We start from the raw sequence: 23442 nt of genomic DNA, 5'->3' as shown, positions 1-23442 counted from the left end.
AAGCTGATAAATGACAACAAACCCTGCCTCACCCTGTGGGACTGTCCTCTAGGCCTCTAGAAAGATTGAGATTAGCCTGTCCAGTCTATTATCGAAATCACCTTTCTACCTGTAGGACACTAGGGGCGTAAACACAGAGACGGGAAGCCAGCTTTCCTTGTGGCCTTGCACTGCCACCTTTCTGCTGACAAAGCTGTACGGTTTTATTACTAAAATGCCAACACGTGCACAGATCAGGCACTGGGCCCTGGAGGGTCTCTGGGGCCTTTCCATGCTGTCACCCCACCACGAGTCTGAGGCTGAGGGTAAACACTCCAGGAGCAGGGGAGACGTACTGGAAGGCGACGGCAAGGAAGATGCACTCCAGGGCCATCCAAGGCAGCACTTTTTCCACATCAGAAGGCTATGACTCCTGCCTCTCAGTGACGAGGACTCATAACCCAGCGAACGAGTTCTCTGCTCTAACTGGCCACCGGGGCCATTGTCTTCTGACACAGCCTGGCCAGGAGCCCTGCCATCTGCAGAAGGGAGTTCACACCTTCTGCTATTTTCATATGAGTGTATCCAATTTCCTGAAAAAAAAAAAAAATCAAATTTAAATCTGGTTAATAAGTGAGGGAAGAAGTTTAGTTTTTAAAATCTGAACATCTAAACGAATGGTTTGCTCAAAATTGATGCAGTGAACTCAAACTCCAGCTGGAAAATGAACTCTGAGGAGTTCAATTTATTTCCTAAAAGGTTGCTGATATTTCTTCGACAGGTACTGCTAAGAAAATGAAAAAGAAAAAAAAAGCCAGACTGGGAAAAAACATTTGTAACACACATATCTGACAGAGGACTTGTAACCAGAATATACAAAGAACTCTCAAAACGCAATAATAAGAACGCAAACAACCCAATTTAAAAATGGGTAGGGCCTCCCTGGTGGCGCAGTGGCTGAGAGTCTGCCTGCCGATGCAGGGGACACGGGTTCGTGCCCTCCGGGAAGATCCCACATGCCACGGAGCGGCTGGGCCCGTGAGCCATGGCCGCTGAGCCTGCGCGTCCGGAGCCTGTGCTCCACAACGGGAGAGGCCACAACAGTGAAAGGCCTGCGTACCACAAAAAAAAAAAAAAAAAAAAAAAAAGGGTAGACTTAGGCACTTCCTCAAAGAAGATCATGGATGTCAAATGAGCCACATGAAAAAGTACTTGACATCATTAGTTATTGGGAGATGCAAATTAAAGCCATAATGAGATACTACTATACACCTATTAGAATGGCTTAAAAAAGACCAACTGAGCATTCCAAGTGCTGACCAGAAGGGGCATTGTCTGGAATGCTCACATATTGCTGACACAAAGGCAAAGTTCTATAGCCACTTTGGAAAAGTTTGGAAGTTTCCTATAAAGTTAACCCTTCGATTACCATTCAACCAAGGAATCTCACTCCTGGGAAGTTACCCAAGAGAAATGAAAACTGGGGTTCATGTTCACACCAGTTCACGTACACAAATGTTTATAGTGGTTCTATTCACTGTCACCAAAATCTGGAAACTCAAGTGTCCTTCAACTGGTGAACAACAGTGGGACGTCCACACAAGGGAACACGACTCAGCAATGAAAAGGAAGGACCCACCGACATAGGCAACAACGTGAACAAATCCAAAATGCATTAAGTGAAGTGAGAGAAGCCAGACGTAAAAGGTTACGTTCTGCTTGATTCCACTTGTATGGCCTTCTGGAACATTCTGTCCCCCAAAGAGAAAAGAGATCGGTGGTTTCCAGGTGCTAGGGGGACAAGCTGACTACAAAGCAGCCCATACATCTGGGGAGATGACACAGCTGTCCATATCTTGACTGCAGTGGTGTTTACAAGACTGAATGCTTTTGTCAACAGAATGCACCCAAGAGGCTGAATTTTACTCTATTTAAATTACACCTCAGTTAATCTCACTTAAACAACAAACAAATAAATACCTCTCTCATAAAGAGAGTCATTCCAAGGAACACTAGGTCACTGCCTGGCAGGACTGACTTAAACAAACCCCCAGCCCCCAGGATGACCGGCCACTGACTGAGCATCTTCCAGGCACCTGGTCTGCGAGTAAAACAAAACCTCAGCGTGGCCCACGTTCTTGACGAGAGAAGCACTGCTCTACTCTCACTGACCTTAATAAACTCCAGTTTCAAGTATTCTGCCATTTGGAAGGTTTTACACACTCGAAAAATGTTGCCAATGATGTCTTCTGGGGAATAGCCCAGATGCCACAGGTGAGCGAGGATCTAGACAAAAGAAAACACACGGAGGCCGCGTAACGGTGTGAACAAGGATGCTGGGGGCAGTGAGGTCAAACCCACACCAGTCTCAGGCCCGTCACACAGCTGGGAGCAGACAGGCCATCTGAGACAGCACGAGTGCTTCTAAGAATCGGCCCAACGCAGCGGCCCTGCTGGTGGGCCGCACCCTTTAGGTCATGTGGGGTGATCGATCTTCCCAGCAGGCAGAGAGATAGTATCGCAAATGTTTTAAACCATACTGCAAGACGGTCTACCACCATACCCTGTAACGTCTTTATCCAAGGCTCTTAAAAAGACTTTTTAATCGTCCCAGTAAGCACCCCAGAGTGTCTGCTACGCTCTCTGAGCTGCCACTCTTATAAATGAACACCCCCGGGACGATTAGGCCTGAACAAATCCTGACCAGGGCAGAGATGACCGCAGTGGTCTCAGCCTCCTGCCTTCTCAACCCCAGGCCCCAGTTCCAACGCTCACCCCACCCCAACTGCAGGGCCTGGAGTCCTTGGCTCCCTGGGGCAAACGCAGGGGGTGGGGTTAGCCCCGTGTCCATAAATCTGACGGCGTCCTTCAGGTCACGTGCCTGGGTCTCCCTGCCTTGCACGCCAGTTTCACGAGAGGTCGAGCTCTGCCCTAAACCCACTCAGCTTGTAGCTTAGTTTGGTGGCAGCATGGGGGAGGGAAACCGGCTGCAATCAGAGCAATGGCCTCAGATCACATCAGTGCCCCCCACGTGGACTTGAGGGTCACCTACACCCCAACGATGCCCACTGGAATCTGCTCATAGGACCAGGCTCTGGGTCCCAGGATGCCCATTCCCAGGCTCTTCAGGAAGATAGAGGGGGACAGCTCCCCTCCACAAAGAGAAAGATGGCTTTTCTCTATAAAGCAAGGAATTGGGCTGTTCTTTCCTCATGTCCTAGGAGGACAAATTCCTCTTGCAGAGAATATAATTCGAGTAGAAAGGCATGACTTTGAATTCCAGGTCTATTACTTTCAAGCAGTGTGATTTAGAGCAACGAGTTTAGCCTCTGAGCCAGTTTTCTCACCTGTAGAGGGTACCCAGCTCCCAGCATCAGTTAAGAATGAGATGGAGCAAAGTCCCCAGCACAGGGAGCGCCCTCTCTGCCCGGCTCAAGAAGCGAGAGGTTCCCCCCGCGTCAGGAAAGGGGGAGGAGACCCACCTTGTAGGCCTCATCGATACTGGCGCTCACACAGTGCTGGATCATCTCCTTCACCAGCAAGGGGTGGGGCTCGTCACAGACCTGAGCAAACAGAAAAGAGAGGCCGGTCTGGGGCTGAGGGGGGCCATCCGAGGAGGAGCCCTGGCAGACCCACGTCTGGGTAACCTAGGTACCCACCGTCTTCACTTGCTGTTTACATTGAATTCTCCAGCAAGCAGAACAAGGTTTGGGAATGCCTCTCTCACCACCAGAGTCGTCACCAAATAGAGTTCGGTGTCGACCTAGTGCGGTGAGGGAAAGCCTCTGACATCATCATTACAGATTTCTCACACCAGATGAATTCACAAGAGCCAATAAGGAATGTACATGCAAGGGGCAGCTTCAAAGCCACGAGTCACCTGTCTTACATCACTGGGAAGATGACCTGCCCAGTGGACTCTCTGAACCCACTTAAGAACTGGGAGGTCTTTGGGGGCCAATCTCCCACCTGGAAGAGGAACAGGCTTGCCCTGGACAGGGCCCCCAGCCTCAGCGTGATCTCGGGCCTGTTTCCTCAGCCCCAAAATGATGAGAACATCTGCGGGCAGGGATGTGTGAGGACCAAACAGGACACACGTGGAAGCCCTGGGCCTGCCGCAGCAGCGGGGCACGTCCACCACCCACACCACGCCACAGCCGAGCCCCTCCCGCTCTCCGCGGGGGCGAGTCTGTGCCCCTCCTCCCAACGCCGCCCGCCCGCCCTCCTCTGCTGGCCCCGGCAGGTGCACGACGCTCTGTCGACTGTGATGCCCACGCCAGCTTTTACCTTGAACACATTCTCACTGTTGATGAAGCCGAATCCCGCGAAAGTGGACTGCAAGTTGTTCAACGCCTGCCGAGGAGCAGAAACAAGGCCAGGGTGATCTTCGGTCTCTGCCCGCCCCATCTCCCCTCTTGGGATCCGAACTTACCCCCCTACTTGCAGGCCTGCTCCCCACTGGCCCGAGGCCCCACCAGTGTATCTGGTCAACGTTCCCCAGTCTGGCTACACTCATCCCCAGGCAGCAGTCGCCCCCCTCTCCCCCCAAACGAGGGGTGCAGCAAGCCCGGGAGGCCGGCGCCCAAGCGGTGGCGCACGCACCTGCCTCATGTCGCCCTGGGCGGTGAAGAGGATGGCTTCCAGGCCGTCGTCCGTGTGCGGCACCTTCTCCTGCTCGATGACGCAAAGCAGCCTGGCAAGAATCTGGGCGTCGGTCAGCTTGGTGTAGCGGAGGACCGCGCACCGGGACTGAATGGGCTCTGCACGGGATAGGAAGGGAGTGAGGCTCCCCAGCAAAGCACGGCGTGACCCCGTCGGTCCTTCAGTTACTCGGAAGCAGCCGCAAGAGCCACGAGGCCCAGCCATGCTGACGCCACAGCCCCTGCCCAGCAGTGCCCAAGAGGGACCCGGCAAACAGGCTCAATTTCAAAATACCAACCAATAGTGGCCTCAGCTAGGACTGCCCAGGCTGACCTTGGCTGGCCAGGGCTTCCAGAAGGGGAAAAGATCCTCCAGGATAGAGACAGCCACGTGCCACAGCCCACAGGAGAGTCAGTGCGTGCCCAGGTGGCCTCCTGAACCACCGGGTAGGAGGTACGTCTGGGCCCTTCTGGGCAGGTCACGACCCAGCCAGTCTGGGGTGAGAACAGGGCACCTGCGTGGCTTCTTTAAGCTTCCACAGGAGATTCTGAGGCACGTGAGAACCACCAGATGGACAAATGCCGGACTCTGGGTGCTATCCCTGACCTTCAGTTCAGACCATGACCACAGCATCTCCATGATCTCCACGCCCCGAGTGGGTCTCTGATCCATCCTGCTCTGCTGCCCCACTGGCTTTCCTCAAAATGTGTTGATCCGTCGTCACCTCTGCCTTTCTAGGCAAACCCTGTGCCCACCAAGGTCACAGCACAGACCACCTCTGACCCTCCTACATAAAATCTTCCGCAAACCTCACCTGTCTCTCCTCTCCTAAGCCCGCGTGCCTCCCGTGGAAAAATCGACCTGTGCTCTCCTGGCAGCTCTTCCCACCAAGGACGTCCTTTCCCAGCTTCTCCCCACTTAAATCACAGCCGTCATTGAAAAAGCTCTTCTCCCACCCTCCTCCTCGCGGAGCCGGCCCAGACCACCCCAGACCGAAGTGACCGCCCCTCCTTTGCTCTCACATACACTTTCAAGGAACATGTTCCTGTTCGTTTATTTGCATTAAAGAAACCAGTTACCTCCCCCAGGGATGCAGTGGACGAACACCACGACCAGGCCCCGGCCCCTCAGAGCTTAGGTTTGCCGGGGTAGAGGAGTGAGCATCAACAGGGACGTTCCCACACCCCGGGACAGGGCCATGGAAGAGGTTTGTAGGAACGGCTCCAGGAGCCCAGCCGGAGAGCCATCAGCTCAGTGGAGGTGAGTTCTGAGCTGGGCCTTCAGGGACGAGCTTTCCAGGCCGGAAAGGCAAAAGGAACAGCACATTCAGAGGCAAGAGTGATGAAAGGGCACAGGGGCTCTGGGGAGCCGTGAGGCACTGTGCAGCTGCGTCACACAGGGTAGAAGGAGATGAGGCTGCGGGTAATGGGCTCCTGTGTGCTAGGATGGGGGCGGGCGTGGCTGTGTGGGCAATGAGGGACCACTGAAGGGCTCAGTGGGGGAGTGGCAGGGTCAGACCTGTGCTGAGAAGACCCTGGCAGCCAGCTGGTGACTCAGGTGCAGAGAAGCTGCAGGGACACGGCACCAGTGAAGGGGAGAAACTGAGGCCAGACCTAGAGTGAGGGAAGGAGGGGTAGGGGCTCAAGACACTGGGGAGGTGGGATGACCTTGGATCTGATTCTGGTGAGGGGCTGGCTGTGGTGGTGAGCAGAAAAGGGAGGACCTGAGATGGCTCAGGGCTTGCTGGCTTTGGGACACACCCCCTGCCTTGTGTGAGCCCCTGATGGGCAGGGACAGAGCCTCATACAGGTCTGTAGCCTCCACTGTGCCTTGGGTGGAGGAGATGCTGTGCACATGAAACACTGTGTTCAACATCTGCCCAATGGATGAGACGTTTCAAAGAACGGCTTTCCTAAGAGTTCATTTCAATTTGTCTGAAATCAGGAAGATTCATGACAGAACCTTCTTTACATATTTGGCTTAACGGCACAGACAAGAGAAAGACCAATTCGAAACGGGAGTTCTTGGGACTTCCCTGGTGGTCCCGTGGTTAGGACTCCGCACTGCCAATGCGGGGGGCCTGGGTTCGATCCCTGGTCGGGGAACTAGGATCCCACGTGCCACGCGGTGCGGCCAAAAAATAAATAAAATAAAACAAAACAAAACAAAAAAAACACAATGGAATTCTTATCTAAAAGCAATTATTATGCAAACTACACTAGAAGTTTCCTTTCATAGATTTTTCTCTTTGGAGAAGTACCAAAAGCTGCGAATTCAGATACACGTCAGAATAAAGCAGCCATAGCCTTCCTCCAAGAAAGAGGAGCTCTCCCTTAACTGGTGTAACTCCAGGAGCTAAGGTGAGGTTGTTACTGACAGTTTCAAAAATCAGCTCTGCAGTGATTTGATCATGAACCATCTCCTCTAAAGCTAAGCAATACATTTCTTTAGAGATTTGGTTTACATGGTTCTTATATCCCTTTAGAAATTAAAAAATAATCAGAATGCTACCGATATATACCAGAAAAATTAATTTCATGAAAAGGGAGGGCCAGACCTTTCTCCACCAATAACTGCAGTTTCAAATCACAAAACAGACCCATCCACGCATAGCCCTATGCAAAATGCACTGGGGGGATGGCTTCACGGGCGAAGTCTATCAAACATTTAGAGAAGAGCTAACACCCATCCTTCTCAAACTCTTCCAAAATACAGCAGAGGGAGGAACACTCCCAAACTCATTCTACGAGGCCACCATCACCCTGATACCAAAACCAGACAAAGATGTCACAAAGAAAGAAAACTACGGGCCAATATCACTGATGAACATAGATGCAAAAATCCTCAACAGAATACAAGCAAACAGGGCTTCCCTGGTGGCGCAGTGGTTGAGAATCTGCCTGCCAGTGCAGGGGACACGGGTTAGAGCACTGGTCTGGGAAGATCCCACATGCTGCGGAGCAGCTGGGCCTGTGAGCCACAGTTACTGAGCCTGCACCTCTGGAGCCTGTGCTCCACAACAAGAGAGGCCGCGATAGTGAGAGGCCCGCGCACCGCGATGAAGAGTGGCCCCCGCTTGCCACAACTAGAGAGAGCCCTCGCACAGAAACGAGGACCCAACACAGCCATAAATAAATAAATTTAAAAATTCACGACATATGTCAATATTAAAAAAAAAAAGTACGAGCAAACAGAATCCAACAGCACATTAAAAGGACCATACACCATGATCAAGTGGGGTTTATCCCAGGAATGCAAGGATTCTTCAATATACGCAAATCAATCAGTGTGATACACCATATCAACAAACTGAAAGAGAAAAACCATATGATAGGGGCTTCCCTGGTGGTGCAGTGGTTGAGAGTCCGCCTGCCGATGCAGGGGACATGGGTTAGTGCCCCGGTCTGGGAAGATCCCACATGCCGTGTAGCGGCTAGGCCCGTGAGCCATGGCCACTGAGCCTGTGCATCTGGAGCCTGTGCTCCGCAGCGGGAGAGGCCACAACAGGGAGAGGCCCGCGTACCGCAAAAAAAAAAAAAATGATAATCTCAATAGATGAAGAAAAAGCTTCTGACAAAACTCAACACCGATTTATGATCAAAACTCATCATAGAGGGAACCTACCTCAACATAATAAAGGCCATATATGACAAACCCACAGCCAACATCATTCTCAATGGTGAAAAACTGAAACCATTTCCTCTAAGATCAGGAAAAAGACAAGGTTGCCCACTCTCACCACTATCATTCTACATAGTTTTGGAAGTTTTAGCTACAACAGTCAGAGAAGAAAAAGAAATAAAAGGAATCTAAATTGGAAAAGAAGAAGTAAAACTGTCACTGTTTGCAGATGACAATACTATGCATAGAGAACCCTAAAGATGCTACCAGAAAACTACTAGAGCTAATCAATGAATTTGGTAGAGTAGCAGGATACAAAATTAATGACCAGAAATCTCTTGCATTCCTCTACACTAATGATGAAAAATCAGAAAGAGAAATTAAGGAAACACTCCCATTTACCACTGCAACAAAAAGAATAAAATACCTAGGAATGAACCTACCTAAGGAGACAAAAGACCTGTATGCAGAAAACTATAAGACACTGATGAAAGAAATTAATGATAATACAAACAGATGGAAAGATATACCATGTTCTTGGATTGGAAGAATCAACATTGTGAAAACGACTATACTACCCAAAGCAATCTACAGATTCAATGCAATCCCTATCAAACTACCAATGGCATTTTTCACAGAACTAGAACAAAAAATTTCACTATTTGTATGGAAACACAAAAGACCCCAAATAACCAAAGCAATCTTGAGAAAGAAAAATGGAGCTGGAGGAATCAGGCTCCCAGACTCCAGACTATTCTACAAAGCTACAGTAATCAAGACAGTATGGTACTGGCACAAAAACAGAAATATAGATCAATGGAACAGGATAGAAAGCCCAGAGATAAACCCATGCACATATGGTCACCTTATCTTTGATAAAGGAGGCAAGAATATACAATGGAGAAAAGACAGCCTCTTCAGTGAGTGGCACTGGGAAACTGGACAGCTACATGTAAAAGAATGAAATTAGAACACTCCCTAACACCATACACAAAAATAAACTCAAAATGGATTAAAGACCTAAATGTAAGGTCAGACACTATAAAACTCTTAGAGGAAGACATAGGCAGAACACTCTATGGCATAAATCACAGCAAGATCCTTTTTGACCCACCTCCTAGAGAAATGGAAATAAAAACAAAAATAAACAAATGGGACCTAATGAAACTTCAAAGCTTTTGCACAGCAAAGGAAACCATAAACAAGACGAAAAGACAACCCTCAGAATGGGAGAAAATATTTGCAAACGAAGCAACTGACAAAAGATTAATCTCCAAAATATATAAGCAGCTCATGCAGCTCAATATCAAAAAGACAAACAGCCCAATCCAAAAATGGGCAGAAGACCTAAATAGACATTTCTCCAAAGAAGATATACAGATTGCCAACAAACACATGAAAGGGTGCTCCACATCACTAATCATTGGAGAAATGCAAATCAAAACTACAATGAGGTATCACCTCACACACATCAAAAAATCTACAAACAATAAACGCTGGAGAGGGTGTGGAGAAAAGGGACTCCTCTTGCACTGTTGGTGGGAATGTAAATTGATACAGCCACTACAGAGAACAGTATGGAGGTTCCTAAAAAATCTAAAAATAGAACTATCATATGACCCAGATATCCCACTACTGGACATATACCCTGAGAAAACCATGATTCAAAAAGAGTCATGTACCACAATGTTCACTGCAGCTCTATTTACTATAGCCAGGACATGGAAGCAAACTAAGTGTCCATCCACAGATGAATGGATAAAGATGTGGCACATAGATACAATGGAATATTACTCAGCCATAAAAAGGAACGAAATTGAGTTATTTGCAGTGAGGTGGATGGACCTAGGGTCTGTCATACAGAGTGAAGTAAGTCAGAAAGAGAAAAACAAATACCGTATGCTAACACATATATATGGAATCTAAAAAAAAAAAAAATGGTTCTGATGAACCTAGGGGCAGGACAGGAATAAAGACACAGACGTAGAGAATGGACTTGAGGACACAGGGAGGGGGAAGGGTAAGCTGGGACGAAGTGAGAGAGTGGCATGGACATATATACACTACCAAATGTAAAATAGAAAGCTAGTGGGAAGCAGCTGCATAGCACAGGGAGATCAACTCCGTGCTTTGTGACCACCTAGAGGGGTGAGATAGGGAGGGTGGGAGGGAGATGAAAGAGGGGGGAGATATGGGGATATATGTATACATATAGCTGCATATAGCTGATCAGCTACATATAGCTGATTCACTTTGTTATACAGCGGAAACTAACACAACATTGTAAAGCAATTATATACTCCAATAAAGATGTTTTATAAAAAAAAAGATAGCACAGCTACCTTGTTTGATACCACTCAGTTGTTAGTTCGGGGAGCAGGGATTTGATTTGAAATCTGTTTGCTTACAAAGTTCATGTTGTTTCCAGTTAAGCTGCTGATCTGGAAAGTTGAACATTATTTGGTAAAATCTGGACTCTGTAGTTTCCCTACTCTTGCCATTACCTGTAGATAGAATTTTGACTTCTAGAATATTGTTCATTTCACTTTTACAGTAAAATTTATAATAAAAATTTAAATTAAAAAAAAATGCACTGGGGGGTGGGGGCAGTTCTTTAAGTATAACACGGCTCCCGCCCTCCCAGACCTGTCCTACCACTGGTAAGGAGACAAGCAACATACGCGGCCATAAATCAAGACCTTTTAGCACAGTTTCCTCCACTGCACCATGGGTGTCTTGAAGGTAGAGAACGTTTCCTGTTAAACTCTGTCTGCTCTGCACTAGCCCAGTGCCCGACACCTACTAGGAACAGAGTAGATGTTTGTGGAATAGATTCATGACCTGGGGAAGGTCAAGGGCCACGAGCCCACTGGGGCTGGAGACAATGACTTTGGGGGGCATCATGGTTGGTACCACGCTTGTCTGGGTGGAGGAGCCGGACGGTTGAGCTTACACAGGCTGGGGGTTAGCGGGGCGGATGTGAGGCAAGGACAGAGGGACAAGAGAGCTGTGAGAAATAGTCAGAGAGAGAGAGTGAAAAAAAGCTGGGCTGTGCTCACAGTCTGTATCAGAAAGGGAAGGGTGTGAAACCAGCAGGAAGTTGAGACACTGAGGTGGGAGGGCTCAAAGCAGTGAGGAAGAAGACAGACTGCTGGGAGGGAAGAAGGGAGGGAGGGAGGGGGCTGGAAGGACCAACGCCAGGTCAGGAAGATGAGCGTGTGAGGTTTCACAGGGGAGGCAACTCCTGGTAACGACAAAACCCAGCGTGCAGACACACTGTAAGCCAAGCGCTCCGGACACACAGAAAGCGCAAGATCACATCTGCACAGGGGCCGTGACCGTGACACAGCGCACAGGGTACCAAAACATCACACGTGCCTGTGATGCAAGAGTCAGACAGACCTGGGGTTCCAATCCCAGCTCTTCGGCTTGCTGTGAGACTTCGGGCAAACTATTCAACCTCTCTGAGCTCCATGTTTTTTCATCTCTAAGGTGGAACTAATAATACCTGCTCATAGAATTATATAAGATTAAATGAGAAAGCGGATTATACAGTGCTCAGCCCACGGCAGGCGATCAAAAAGCCCCTTCTCTTCTGCTGCTAAAGAGCCAACGGGAACGGCACGTGGACCCCGAGCCATGCAGAGCTGACCCTCACCTATGATTTTATCCGAAGCATTACAAGCAAGAGCGAAGCGGGTCGTTTTGGAGTAGATTTCCATCGTTCTCCTCAAGGCTTGCTGGGCTCCATCAGTCATGCTGAGAAGAAAAACACAAGGGGCGGTTTGCAGCTGGGACCCAAGGTCCACGGGACACAAATCCCCTCCTACGGACCCTGGGAAGCCTACACTCCTGATTGGGCATGCTCAGTCTTTCTCTGGGACCCCGTGTGGGTCTCACGCAGACAGGCTGCACACGGACAGAGCAGAGGCCCTGCAGGCAGGCTGCCTGGGCTCACCTCAAAGCTCCTTCATCCACTCCTGTGGGACCTTTAGGCAAATTATCTGAGCCTCAAAGTCATCGCCTATAAGGAGATAATGCTACTGCCCACCTCAGAGGGTTGTTATGACAATTAAATAAAACAATAACATGTAAAGTGTGTAGCAGAGCACCTAGCATAATGCAGATGCTTACAGATACGTGCTGGATAAATGTTAGCGGCTATTACTGCTGTAAATAACGTTACAGTAAAATGGTTAAGGTGTATCCCCACTATGGAACAAAATGGAACAGAATACAGCAATTAAAACCTATGTTCAGGGCTTCCCTGGTGGCACAGTGGTTGAGAGTCCGCCTGCCGATGCAGGGGACGCGGGTTCGTGCCCCGGTCCGGGAAGATCCCACATGCCGCGGAGCGGCTGGGCCCGTGAGCCATGGCCGCTGAGCCTGCGCGTCCGGAGCCTGTGCTCGGCAGCAGGAGAGGGCACAGCGGTAAGACGCCCGCGTACCGCAAAAAAAAAAAAACAACCTATGTTCACAACAAGATTACAATAACATGGAACTCTGCTTTTCGCGTTAAAACGCAAAACCAGGATACAAAAATTATAATTATTATCATCTCAACTATGTAAAAATGCACAGTGTAGAAAAACAGGAGATAAAATAAAGCAAGAAATTACCCACATCTTTAAAAGTTTCTTCAAAGAACATGAATTACTGTTATTTTTCTAAATGGCACCTAACATTTTCTCATTTATGCTGATAATGATCGCACAATGTTGTGAATGTGCTAAGTGCCGCTGAATGGTACACTTGAAAATGGCTGAAATGGTAAATTTTCTGTTAGATATATTTCACCACAATTTAAAAAAATCATTTAAATTATGCATGTAAGTGATGCTGGAACAAACACCTTAACTGTCTTAGACAAATGTTTGTAAATTACTTAATTAAGATCAGGTTCAGGGCTCAGGCCTCTATTAAATCTCTTTTGAAGATGTGATAAGCAAATCTGTCACAGAAGTGCCAAGGTGAGAGCTCTTCCTCCTGATTTAATACAGCCGATAAAAGACTCAGAGATCAAGGTAACAAATTCCTAGCAAAGCACTCTACCTGTCTGCTTCATCCAGGACGATGATCTTGTGTCGCCCTTTGGGAAGGGTGACTTTCTGTTGGGCAAACATTTTGATTTTGTTCCTCACAACGTCAATGCCCCTGAAACAATGAGCCACAATATTACTGTCACCTTCTGAGACCAATTCACTCACCTTCACGGGGACTGTTAACCCTCAGGACACCATCATGGACCCAACTTTAGTTTTTAAGTTTCTTTTTGGGCACTCTAACTATTTATAAGGATTGTCATTCATTACTTTTATTCCTTCTTGGAGGTCTTCAGAAGAACAAAGGAAAAAATTTAGTTACTTTTTAAAAACAGAATGAAACTCATTTTATCTTGCAACTATCATACGGGTCCACTGGATTCTTTATAATCTAAGATACATTTTGGGGGTCTCAGTAATCTTATGCTTCCTGTATCTTAAAATGTTTGCTACTTCATCATCCTAGTACTTATTTCATCATTACTCATCAATTATTCCCAACTATGCTAAAAAAGACTAAAATAATAAAATGAAAGTGATAGAAATGCTTAGAAGATCGATGCAATATTCGGAAAAACTGTTACTACTGCCTCATCCTTCGGTTTTTTATTGTTTTGTGAGGTACTACATTATCTTTCTGGAAGATACAAAAGTAGTTCAGATACACCATCTGAAAGCTTTCATTGACAACAGCCAAAAATTCAAAATTTTTCATTTTCTACCCATAATGTCACAGAGAAAAGAAATGACAGCGGAAGATGTTTCATCATTATAAGACAAGTCAGAAAATGAAGTAGAGAGACAGCAGGATTCTAGACTCTGATGATGCTGATGGTGAAATAGATCACATAAACAAAATTTTAGACTACGAGTCTTCAGATGCCAAAATCCTCCATGAATTTTCTCAACCTTAAGAATCAAGGCGTGAACATATTTCTAAGGACAAAAACTAAACATATTTTCACCCAGTTAGTCACTCAACAGGAAGGACTTAGCTCTCCAATGTCTTGTGACAAGAACTTGGACCATCCTGTTTTGCTAAAAGAACATGTGACAGGACTTCCCTGGTGGCACAATGGTTAAGAATCTGCCTGCCAATGCAGGGGACACGGGTTCGAGCTCTGGTCTGGGAAGATCCCACATGTCGTGGAGCAACTAAGCCCTCAAGCCACAACTACTGAGCCTGCGTGCCACAACTACTGAAGCCCATGAGCCTAGAGCCCGTGCTCCATAAGAGAAGCCACTGCAATGAGAAGCCCGAGTGCCACAATGAAGAGTAGCCCCTGCTCGCCGCAACTAGAGAAAGCCTGAGAGCAGCAACAAAGACCCAACACAGCCAATAAATAAATAACTGTATCAAAAAAAAAAAGAACATGTGACAGTATTCGTTCATCTTTGATATTCGAACACCCACATTTACAGGGTACAGTTTGTAAGTGATCAAAAGCTGAAGGTAGGTGTGTATAATAAGGTTCCTGGAAGGAAATAGATGATAAAGGAACCAAAAGAAGCCATTGTATGGATCGCTCTAATAAATCTAAAATTGAAAATATTTGCAATTATGGGCCATTCTCTCTTCAACAAAGTTAAGAGCCACCAAAATTTTCTGCTGGTATCTGCCATCTGGAATCAGCGTTTACAAAACGGCTCAACTGCAGGCGTGTTCATGGCATCCGATGAGCTGTTAGTTGCATTCAAACAACAGAGCCCGTTTCAGGTCTGTATACATCATCAAAACCAGGAAAACGCTGCAGAGTAGAGAACCACGTCCTCAGGGAATAACCAAAGGCAGACTTTGCAGACATTTTATTCAACAGGTCCTCATTTTTTAATCCTCTACTATCCCATGTCTAAAAAGTAAACTGGGGGAGTTCCCTGGCAGTCCAGTGGTTAGGACTCGGCTCTCTCACTGCCATGGGCGGGGGTTCAATCCCTGGTCGGGGAACTAAGATCCCACAAGCCACGCTGTGCAGCCGAAAATAAATAAATAAATAAATAAATTTATAAAAGCAAAAAGGTTAAGATGGTAAATTTAATGTTAAAAAAAATAAAAGTAGTAGGGACTTCCCTCGTGGCGCAGTGGTTAAGAATCCGCCTGCCAAGGCAGGGGACACAGGTTCGATCCCTGGTCCGGGAAGATCCCACGTGCCGTGGAGCAACTAAGCCCGTGTGCCACAACTACTGAGCCCGTGCTCTAGAGCCCATGCTCTGCAACAAGAGAAACCACCGCAGTGAGAAGCCTGTGCACCTCAACGAAGAGTAGCCTCCGCTCGATGTGACTAGAGAAAGCTAGCGTGTAGCAATGAAGATCCAACGCAGCCAAAAATAAATTAAAAAAAAAAGTAAACTAGCAGCCCACCTCCATTAGGATGGTTACTAACAACAACAGAAAATAACAAGTGTTGGTGAGGATGTGAAGAAAAGGGAGCCCTTGTGTGCTGTCGATGGGAATGTAAAATGGTGCAGCCACTATGGAAAACAGTACGGCGGTCCCTCAAAAATTGAAACATAGAATTACCAAATAATCCAGTGATTCCATTTCTGAGTCTATATCTGAAAGAATTGAAAGCGGGGTCTCAAAGAGATATTTGTGCACTCCTGCTCATAGCAGTATTATTCACAGTTCATAATATTCAAAAGATAAAAGCAACGCAAGTGTCCATTGTCAGCTGAATGGATAAACAAAACATAGTGGTATATACCACTCAGCCTGAAAAAGGAGGGACATTCTGACACGTGCTACAACATGGAGGAACCTGAAATATGCGTGAAATAAGCCAGTCACAAAAGCACAAATGCTGTATGATTCTACTTGTGTGCGGTTCCTAGAACAGTCAATTCATAGAGACACAAAGTCACATGGTGGGTGCCAAGGGCTAGGGGAGGGGAATGGGGAGTTGTTGTTTAATGGGTGCAGAGTTTCCGTTTGGGAAGAAGAAAACAGTTCTGGAGATCTGTTGCACAATAATGTGAATGTACCCAACGCCACTGAACTGTACACTTAAAGATGGTTAAGATGGTAAATTTTTTTTTAATAAATTTATTTATTTTATTTATTTATTTTTGGCTGTGTTGGGTCTTCATCACCGCGCACGGGCTTTCTCTAGTTGCAACGAACGGGGGCTACTCTTCGTTGCGGCAGGCAGGCTTCTCATTGCGGTGGCTTCTCTTGTTGCAGAGCACGGGCTCTAGGCATGCGGCCTCAGTAGTTGTGGCTCGCGGGCTCTAGAGTGCGGACTCAGTAGTTGTGGCGCACGGGCTTAGTTGCTCTGCGGCATGTGGGATCTTCCCGGACCAGGGCTTGAACCCGTGTCCCCTGCATTGGCAGGCGGATCCTTAGCCACTGCGCCACCAGGGAAGTCCCAAGATGGTAAATTTTATGCGATGTGTATTTCAGCACAATTAAAAGTAATTTTTAAACTCTCCATTAAAAAAAAAAAAACTAAACCAACAAGTCAAGTGCTTATGATGCCACATCAACAAGCCAGCAATCCCCATTCTCTTTCATTGGAAAGATTAAAGGAAAACACAAAGCCAGCAAAACAAGCTCTATAAGTGCTACAGAGACCTGAAAAATGTTGTTTCTATAACAGCTCAAAATGTAAAACACTTGCCACCCTTCAGGCCTAACTCCCAGGTGTACCTGTCATTTGAGGCATTGAGCTCCAAAACGGCATCCTTGAAGGCCGGGCCCAGCAGGGCTCGTGCCAAACACAGGATGCTGGTAGTTTTGCCGGTTCCTGGGGGGCCCTAGGAATGAGATCTACAGTAAGTGCTTCAAGCCAACAGAATGAACGTAATGAGAACTCCCGATTTACTGCTCACCACTCTTTGCGCTCAGGCCCCGCCTAGAGCCCTCCCAACCCATAGCACACACCAGATCAATACAGCAACCAACCCGCAGGCCTCACCAGTGGGAGGTGGGAATGGTATGGGCTCTGGTGGTCATGGGCTTCTCTGAGGAGGAAGCTCTGTACGTGAGAAAGCGCTTAAGAGGGGGCGAAAACGAGCCTCCAAGATGTCCGACAGGGCCAGGACCCAGTACTCACAGCAATGATGATATTGGGCACATTCCCTTCTCTTGAAAAGACCTGAAGGAAGAAATGCTCGTTAAAACTGGTTCATCTGCAAACTTGAGGAGCCAGGTCTCCCCAACCACACAGGCCCGTGTAGCAAACATGGCTACAAACTGTTCCATGTGGATGCCCCATGGAACACTCAGGTCAACACACTCTAACCTGAATTCAACACTTTCCCCTATAAACCTGAGGTCCCCCCATGTTTCCCCTTCCGTGGACTGTCAACGGCGTCAACCCTCCCGCCCACACCAGGAACCTGGAGGTCACCGTCATCCCTGATTGGCCTTCTCCCTCACCCCATGCAGCCCCTCAGTGACAAAGGCTGGGCCCCCCTTTCTCCTTTATCTGGAGACCACTTCCTTGTCTTCAGCCCACTGCCACTTTCTTAGCCCAGGACCTCTTTTTAAAAAATTATTATTTTTTTACATTTTTATTGGAGTCTAGTTGATTTACAATGTTGTGTTAGTTTCAGGTGTACAGCAAAGTGAATCAGTTATACATGTACATATAGCCACTCTTTTTTAGATTCTTCTTAGCCCATTACCTCTTGCCTGCATTGCTTTCAACAGGCCATTGGCTGGTCTCCTTGCATCTAATCTCGCCCCACTCCAATCCATTTCCCATATGGTAACATAACCAATTTTCTAAAATACACATCTCTGAAAACACTCTTACCTGACTGGAACTCTTGGATGACTCAAAACCTTAAACCTGGCTCACGAGGCCCTGCCCACCTCACCAGCTCACCCCTCCCACCCCCCAGGACATGTGCTCTACAGCCTCGTTACTTGGTAGGCTCCACAGACCAGCAGCATCGGCATCTCCTGGGAGCTTGTCAGAAATGCAGACTCTCTGACCCCACTCCAGAACTACCAGATCCGAACCTGCATTTTGACAGCATCCCCAGGCGACTCGTATATGCCATCCATGTCGGGAAAGCACTACTCTGTATTCCACTCAGATGGCATTCCCCACCCCCCACCCCCCACCCCCGCCATAGAATAAACCATGCTCTCTCTCACCTCCGGGCCTTTGCACATGCTGTTCCTGCTGCCTCCCCTCTCTCCACCCCCGACCCCCCAAGTCTGGCTGACTCCCACTCACTTAGCTTTGGTGTCACTTCTTCCATTTGGGAATTAGGACTCTGTAAACAGGTTAACTCTTCCCTGAACTAACCCACATGCCCCCACAGCCCCTGTACGTCGTCCCCTGGCAGAGTGCTTATCACATGGCCTGATGACTTTAATGCTGCCCCAGTTCGACTGTAAATCCCACGCAGAGCTGGGCTCAGGTCTAGTCTGTTCACCATTATATCAACCGTTCCTAAAACCGCACCATAACTAGCCCAGAGAAGATATTCAAACATTTGCCCCATGAATAAGTCTGTAAAATAAATAAATACCTTGGTAGCTATTGAAGTCTAAGCCCCAGTTACTACAGAGACTGCCTCTGTCATGTCTCAGATAGCTGGGCTTCTAGATTCTGCCTAAAGACCTCTAGGGCTGGGAATTCAAAGCTTCCTCTACTGCTGACTGTTTCTGCTTGCTCCCGGTTTGTGTCATCCTGAAGTCGGTTGCCTTGTCACTTAGTTGCTTTAGGCAGGGCTTAGCAATTATGATGGAGAGGAAGGTGGGGGGAGTGGGGGGAGTCCACCCTGAGACCCATTTTTATAAGCTCCCTAGCTAAGAATGGTTTTCACATTTTTAAAGGGTTGTTTAAAAAATAAACAAAGGGACTTCCCCTGGGGGTCCAGTGGTTAAGACTGCGCTTCCACTGCAGGGGGCGCGGGTTCAGGGGGCGCGGGTTCAATCCCTGGTCGGGGAACTAAGACCCCATGAGCTGCACACGCGGCACGGCCAAAAAAAAATACAGAGAATATGTGACAAAGACTTTATATGGTTTGCAAAGCCTAAAATATCTATTCATCGGCTTCTGCAGACAAAGTTTGCCACCTCTGCTCTTGAAGAATACAAAACAAGTCTGATAAGCCCTCTCCAATGAGCCAGTCCTTCAAACATCTGAAGTTACCCACCCTGTCTTCTAGATTCCTCTCCAAACTGAATGTCTCCCATTCCCTTAATTCTTCTGGATCTGTGGCCAGCCCCCAGCTCGCTACCTTGGCTGTCTTCCTCCAAATGCCTTGAGCTTATCAAAGTCACAATAATGAGATGTAAGATCCTCTTTTAAAAACTCACCTCCAGCCTGCTCACTGTGTCTTCATTCCCGACAATTTCATTCAGCTTTACTGGTCTATATTTTTCAACCCTGTTTTTAAGAAAATGCATAAAGATGTTGACACGGCTATTTTCACGCTACCCAAAAGAAAGCACTGAAGGGCAATTCTGGGAGCTTTGTCAGAAGATGCTATACATTCAATAAAAATACATCAAATGGTTGCAGGTTTTAAATTTAAAGAGATGCCCGAGTGCCATTTGAAAAGTCAAGTGCATGAGAATTGTGCACCAAAGACTTCAAACCCGCCACAGCAGAGAAACACCTGCTGGTGCTGGAGAAGGGCCAGAGCAGGCCATCTGGAGAAATGTGACACTGTGTGGCCACACAGTCTGCCCATCACAACAGAGGTCCAGCGCACGCAGCACTGACACCATTTGCTCTGACAGACATGGATGCAACTGGGCCCCTTCTCATCCTTTAACTGCCAGTGTCTGCAGACTTGTGCCAGGTGCCCAGCACGGCTGACTAGACAGAAACCGCAGGCCTATCCTGTGATCCTACTAGGCTGTGTGGACTGGACAGCCTAGTGGCCTTTTCAGACCAATACTTCTTCTACTAAGCAAGCTATGCTATGAGAGAAAGTGACTTTCTCTGGCTCTGAGAATAGAACAGGAAGTAGATTTGCAATGATTTGACCATCAGGACTTCCTCTGCCTTTATGATAGTCCCTGATTTACTCTTAGCTTGTATTCCCTCCAGGTACTGGTTTTGCACCAGAAGGAGCTGCATGCAAAGCTTTTTTGCCACATACTGCAGAAAACAGAGACAGCTCTCTTCCAAGGTCCGCAGATGCAGCATGCTTGTTCCTCCTCATTTATTCTTCATGCTCAGCCCCCTCCAGGTGCCAAGCGGTGTGTAAGGAGCTAGCACACTCAACGGGAAGAAGGTAGCAGGTGCAGACATGAGCAAAACATAGTTCTTGCTCTCAAGGGCTTTCCCACTAGCGGGGAGACACAGCTTGGCAAATCCCACTACAATGCTAAACTGCTTATGAAAACCACGGGCTGTGGAAGCCCAGAGGAGGGAGGAATCGCCACCTGGGAATGTTTGCAGCTGAAATCTCAGCTAGATTTTGTTCTGTTTTAATAAATTTATTTTATTTATTTATTTTTGGCTGCATTGGGTCTTCGTTGCACGGGCTTTCTCTAGTCGCGGTGAGCGGGGGCTACTCTTCGTTGTGGTCCATGGGCTTCTCATTTGCGGTGGCTTCTCTTGTTGCAGAGCACGGGCTCTAGGCGCCAGGACTTCAGTAGTTGTGGCACACGGCCTCAGTAGTTGTGGCTCGCAAGCCCTAGAGCGCAGGCTCAGTAGTTGTGGCGCATGGGATTAGTTGCTCCGCGGCATGTGGGTTCTTCCTGGACCACGGCTCGAACCCGTGTCCCCCGTATTGGCAGGCAGGTTCTTAACCACTGAGCCACCAGGGAAGTCCCTCTCAGCTAGACTTTGAACAAGGCAAACATACTCCTCCTTCAGGACCTTCATAGCTGCTCCCTGACTGAAAGCTCTCTCTGCCTCCATGGCCACATGGCTTCTTCCCTGAATTCAGGTCTTTACTCAAATATCATCTCATCAGAGGCCTTCCCTGACCACCATAGCGATTTACTCCACAGAAGCTGTCACCATCAAATATATTATATGTCTACTTGTTCATTTTTTACTTTGTCTTTCTCTATCAAATGTAAGCTCTGTGACAACAGAATTTGTTTTGCACACTGAAGTATCTTAAGCATCTAAAATAGGGTCGTGTGTGAAAATTATAATGCAAACCACATATGTAATCTTAAACTTTCTCATAGTCACATTTAAAAAGGTAAAAAGAAAATGGGTGAAGTTATTTTACTAATATGATTTAGAGAACCTAATATATTCAAAATATTATCATTTTTAACATGTAATCAATATAAAAATTACTGAGTTTTTTTAAAACTAAGTCCTTGAAATACGGCGTGTATTGTACACTTACAAGCCCATCTCAATTCGGACTAGCATCAGACTCATGTGGCTAGTGGCGGGGGGACTGGATAGCGCAGCGTAGATATTCCAGTAAGCTATACTGCCCATCATTTAGGTATCTGGTCTCGCCAAGAAGAGGGGTGGGCTGGAGGGATGGGAATACGCAGCGGACAGGGAGGAAACCATTCCCACGCCCAGTGGGGAGTTCCGAGAGGTGCGCACAGGGAGTGGAAACCGAGTGGAGAGCCTGCCCTACACCTGCGCCTGTTGGCAGGTGACTTCCCAAGTCACCTTTCCTCCCAGCTGCCCAGGATGTTGCTATTTAAAGTGAGCAAGCCACGGAAAACAGGCGGGTGCCTTCACACCATCCCGATTCCGGATCTGCGTCCGACACTGCCCGCCGAGCGACCATCAGAGTCGTGGCTGGCACAGCGCCTGGTGCACAGTGCGTGGTCGCAGCGGGCGGCTATTATCACAACTAGCATTGTTCTGACCAAGACCCCGCTTCCAGAGTTCAGACTGGTCACTCTCCACCCCAGGTGGGCTTAGCGACCCACATCCCTTGCCTTCTTCAAATAATAATCTACTGGACACCACCCCGGGGCCTCCTGCTCCGCTCAGGTGACCCCCAAATGAGCTCCCGCCCCTGGTTACCCCGGGACACACGGCCCGCCACTCGCCCACCCACATGTCCAGAGAACCCATCGTTGATGGCCTGGATCCTCACCACGGCAGCTCGTACTGGCCGGCACTGCCGGGGGCCTTGCTGGGGGCCGGGTCAGGGTCCTGGGCCCCGCACTCGCCACTGCCACCGCCACTCTCCTGCGCCTCCATTCTCCCGCCGCCTCTTCCCGCCTCCAGAGACCTCACCCCATGACGCCATCACGCAGGCACCGCCCCTTGCTTGCGAGGGACTCTGGGCGCGAGCGGAAGCCTTCTGCCCGCCCCTTTCTGCGCCTGCGCAGAGGGCACTGGCCTGGCGGGGGAGCTAGTTGCTATTGACGGCAGTTGCTATGGGAGACCTGGTGTATGGTCTGGGTAGTGAGTGGAAGGCGAGACCGGACCGCATCGCCTTCCGAGAAGGCTGGTCGCTCCAATAAGGGACGTTCGTTGGTTTTCGTCTTTGTGAGATTTGTCGGGGAGGCCCTGTCTGTGCGGCCCGTGGGGAACCGCTGCACGGAGGTGGGGCCGCACGCCAGACAGGCCTGGCAGGGTAGGAGCATCCTGCCCGGTGCAGGGAGAAGCCGGAGCCTGTGGACATTCCGCCCAAACGCAGGACCTGACGGCGGACACAGACAGGGACTGATGTCCAGCGGTCCTGGACGGCGGAAGGCCGGAGCCGACGTCTGGGACCTGCCCTTGCCCACTTTTCTCGATTGCTCAGAATGTCCCCATGCAGAACACTAGCTCCCATTGCAGGTGGGCTCCTGCACCCTGGAACCTGACGTTTATTATCAGGAAATTCTCATAATGCTACAAAATGGGAATTACTCTCATTTTGCAGAGGAGGAACTGCCCCTCTGTAAAATATGAATCAGTTTCATTCCAGAAAAATAGATACTGCATATTCACAAGTGCTTTGAGTATTCTTTTGGGCTGGTTTTCTACCTGTTGAACTAATCTTTCCTCCCATTGCCTAGCTAACATAATAATAACAACTAATAAAAATAACGAATGGTGACTATATTTACTATCCTCTACTATGCACTAGACCCGAGGTGGATACTCACATTACCCTCGTTTTACAGATGAAGAAACAGGCTTGAGAATGACTAATTTGTCCAGTGTCATTTGGGTTGTAAGTGGTGGAGCCAACCCACCATGTTGCCAAAACAGTTCATATAAAATTGTGTTTTATTGCACATACCGTATTGCGTCATAATTTCGGGATG

General features: G+C 48.2%; 1 protein-coding gene across 1 annotated transcript; it reads right to left on the bottom strand.

Annotated features, from left to right (window-relative positions):
* Positions 1–46: 46 nt before the first annotated feature.
* On the bottom strand, positions 47–22418 carry RFC2 (replication factor C subunit 2). Its single transcript, XM_079944681.1, has 11 exons — positions 22278–22418; positions 19558–19627; positions 17333–17374; positions 16927–17033; positions 13294–13395; positions 11900–12000; positions 4582–4739; positions 4267–4332; positions 3462–3542; positions 2152–2265; positions 47–572 (listed from the first exon to the last, which is right to left on the bottom strand). The coding sequence occupies exons 1-11, from the start codon at positions 22382–22384 to the stop codon at positions 462–464; spliced, it is 1059 nt and encodes a 352-aa protein (XP_079800807.1). The 5' UTR covers positions 22385–22418; the 3' UTR covers positions 47–461.
* Between the last annotated feature and the right edge of the window lie 1024 nt (positions 22419–23442).

This window comes from Stenella coeruleoalba (genome assembly GCF_951394435.1).
Source record: "Stenella coeruleoalba genome assembly, chromosome: 15".
Taxonomy (NCBI): Eukaryota; Metazoa; Chordata; class Mammalia; order Artiodactyla; family Delphinidae; genus Stenella; species Stenella coeruleoalba.
The sequence above is the reverse complement of the archived record's forward strand: the minus strand, read 5'-3'. Positions and strand labels throughout refer to the sequence as shown.

Excerpts from the sequence above, each read along its gene's own strand:
- RFC2 (XM_079944681.1), bottom strand. The coding sequence starts at position 22,384 with ATGGAGGCGCAGGAGAGTGGCGGTGGCAGTGGCGAGTGCGGGGCCCAG. Across the intron at positions 17,034-17,332 it reads TGCCCAATATCATCATTGCT|GGCCCCCCAGGAACCGGCAA; the intron begins GTGAGTACTGGG and ends TCTCATTCCTAG. Across the intron at positions 2,266-3,461 it reads GTATCGATGAGGCCTACAAG|ATCCTCGCTCACCTGTGGCA; the intron begins GTGGGTCTCCTC and ends TCTTTTGTCTAG.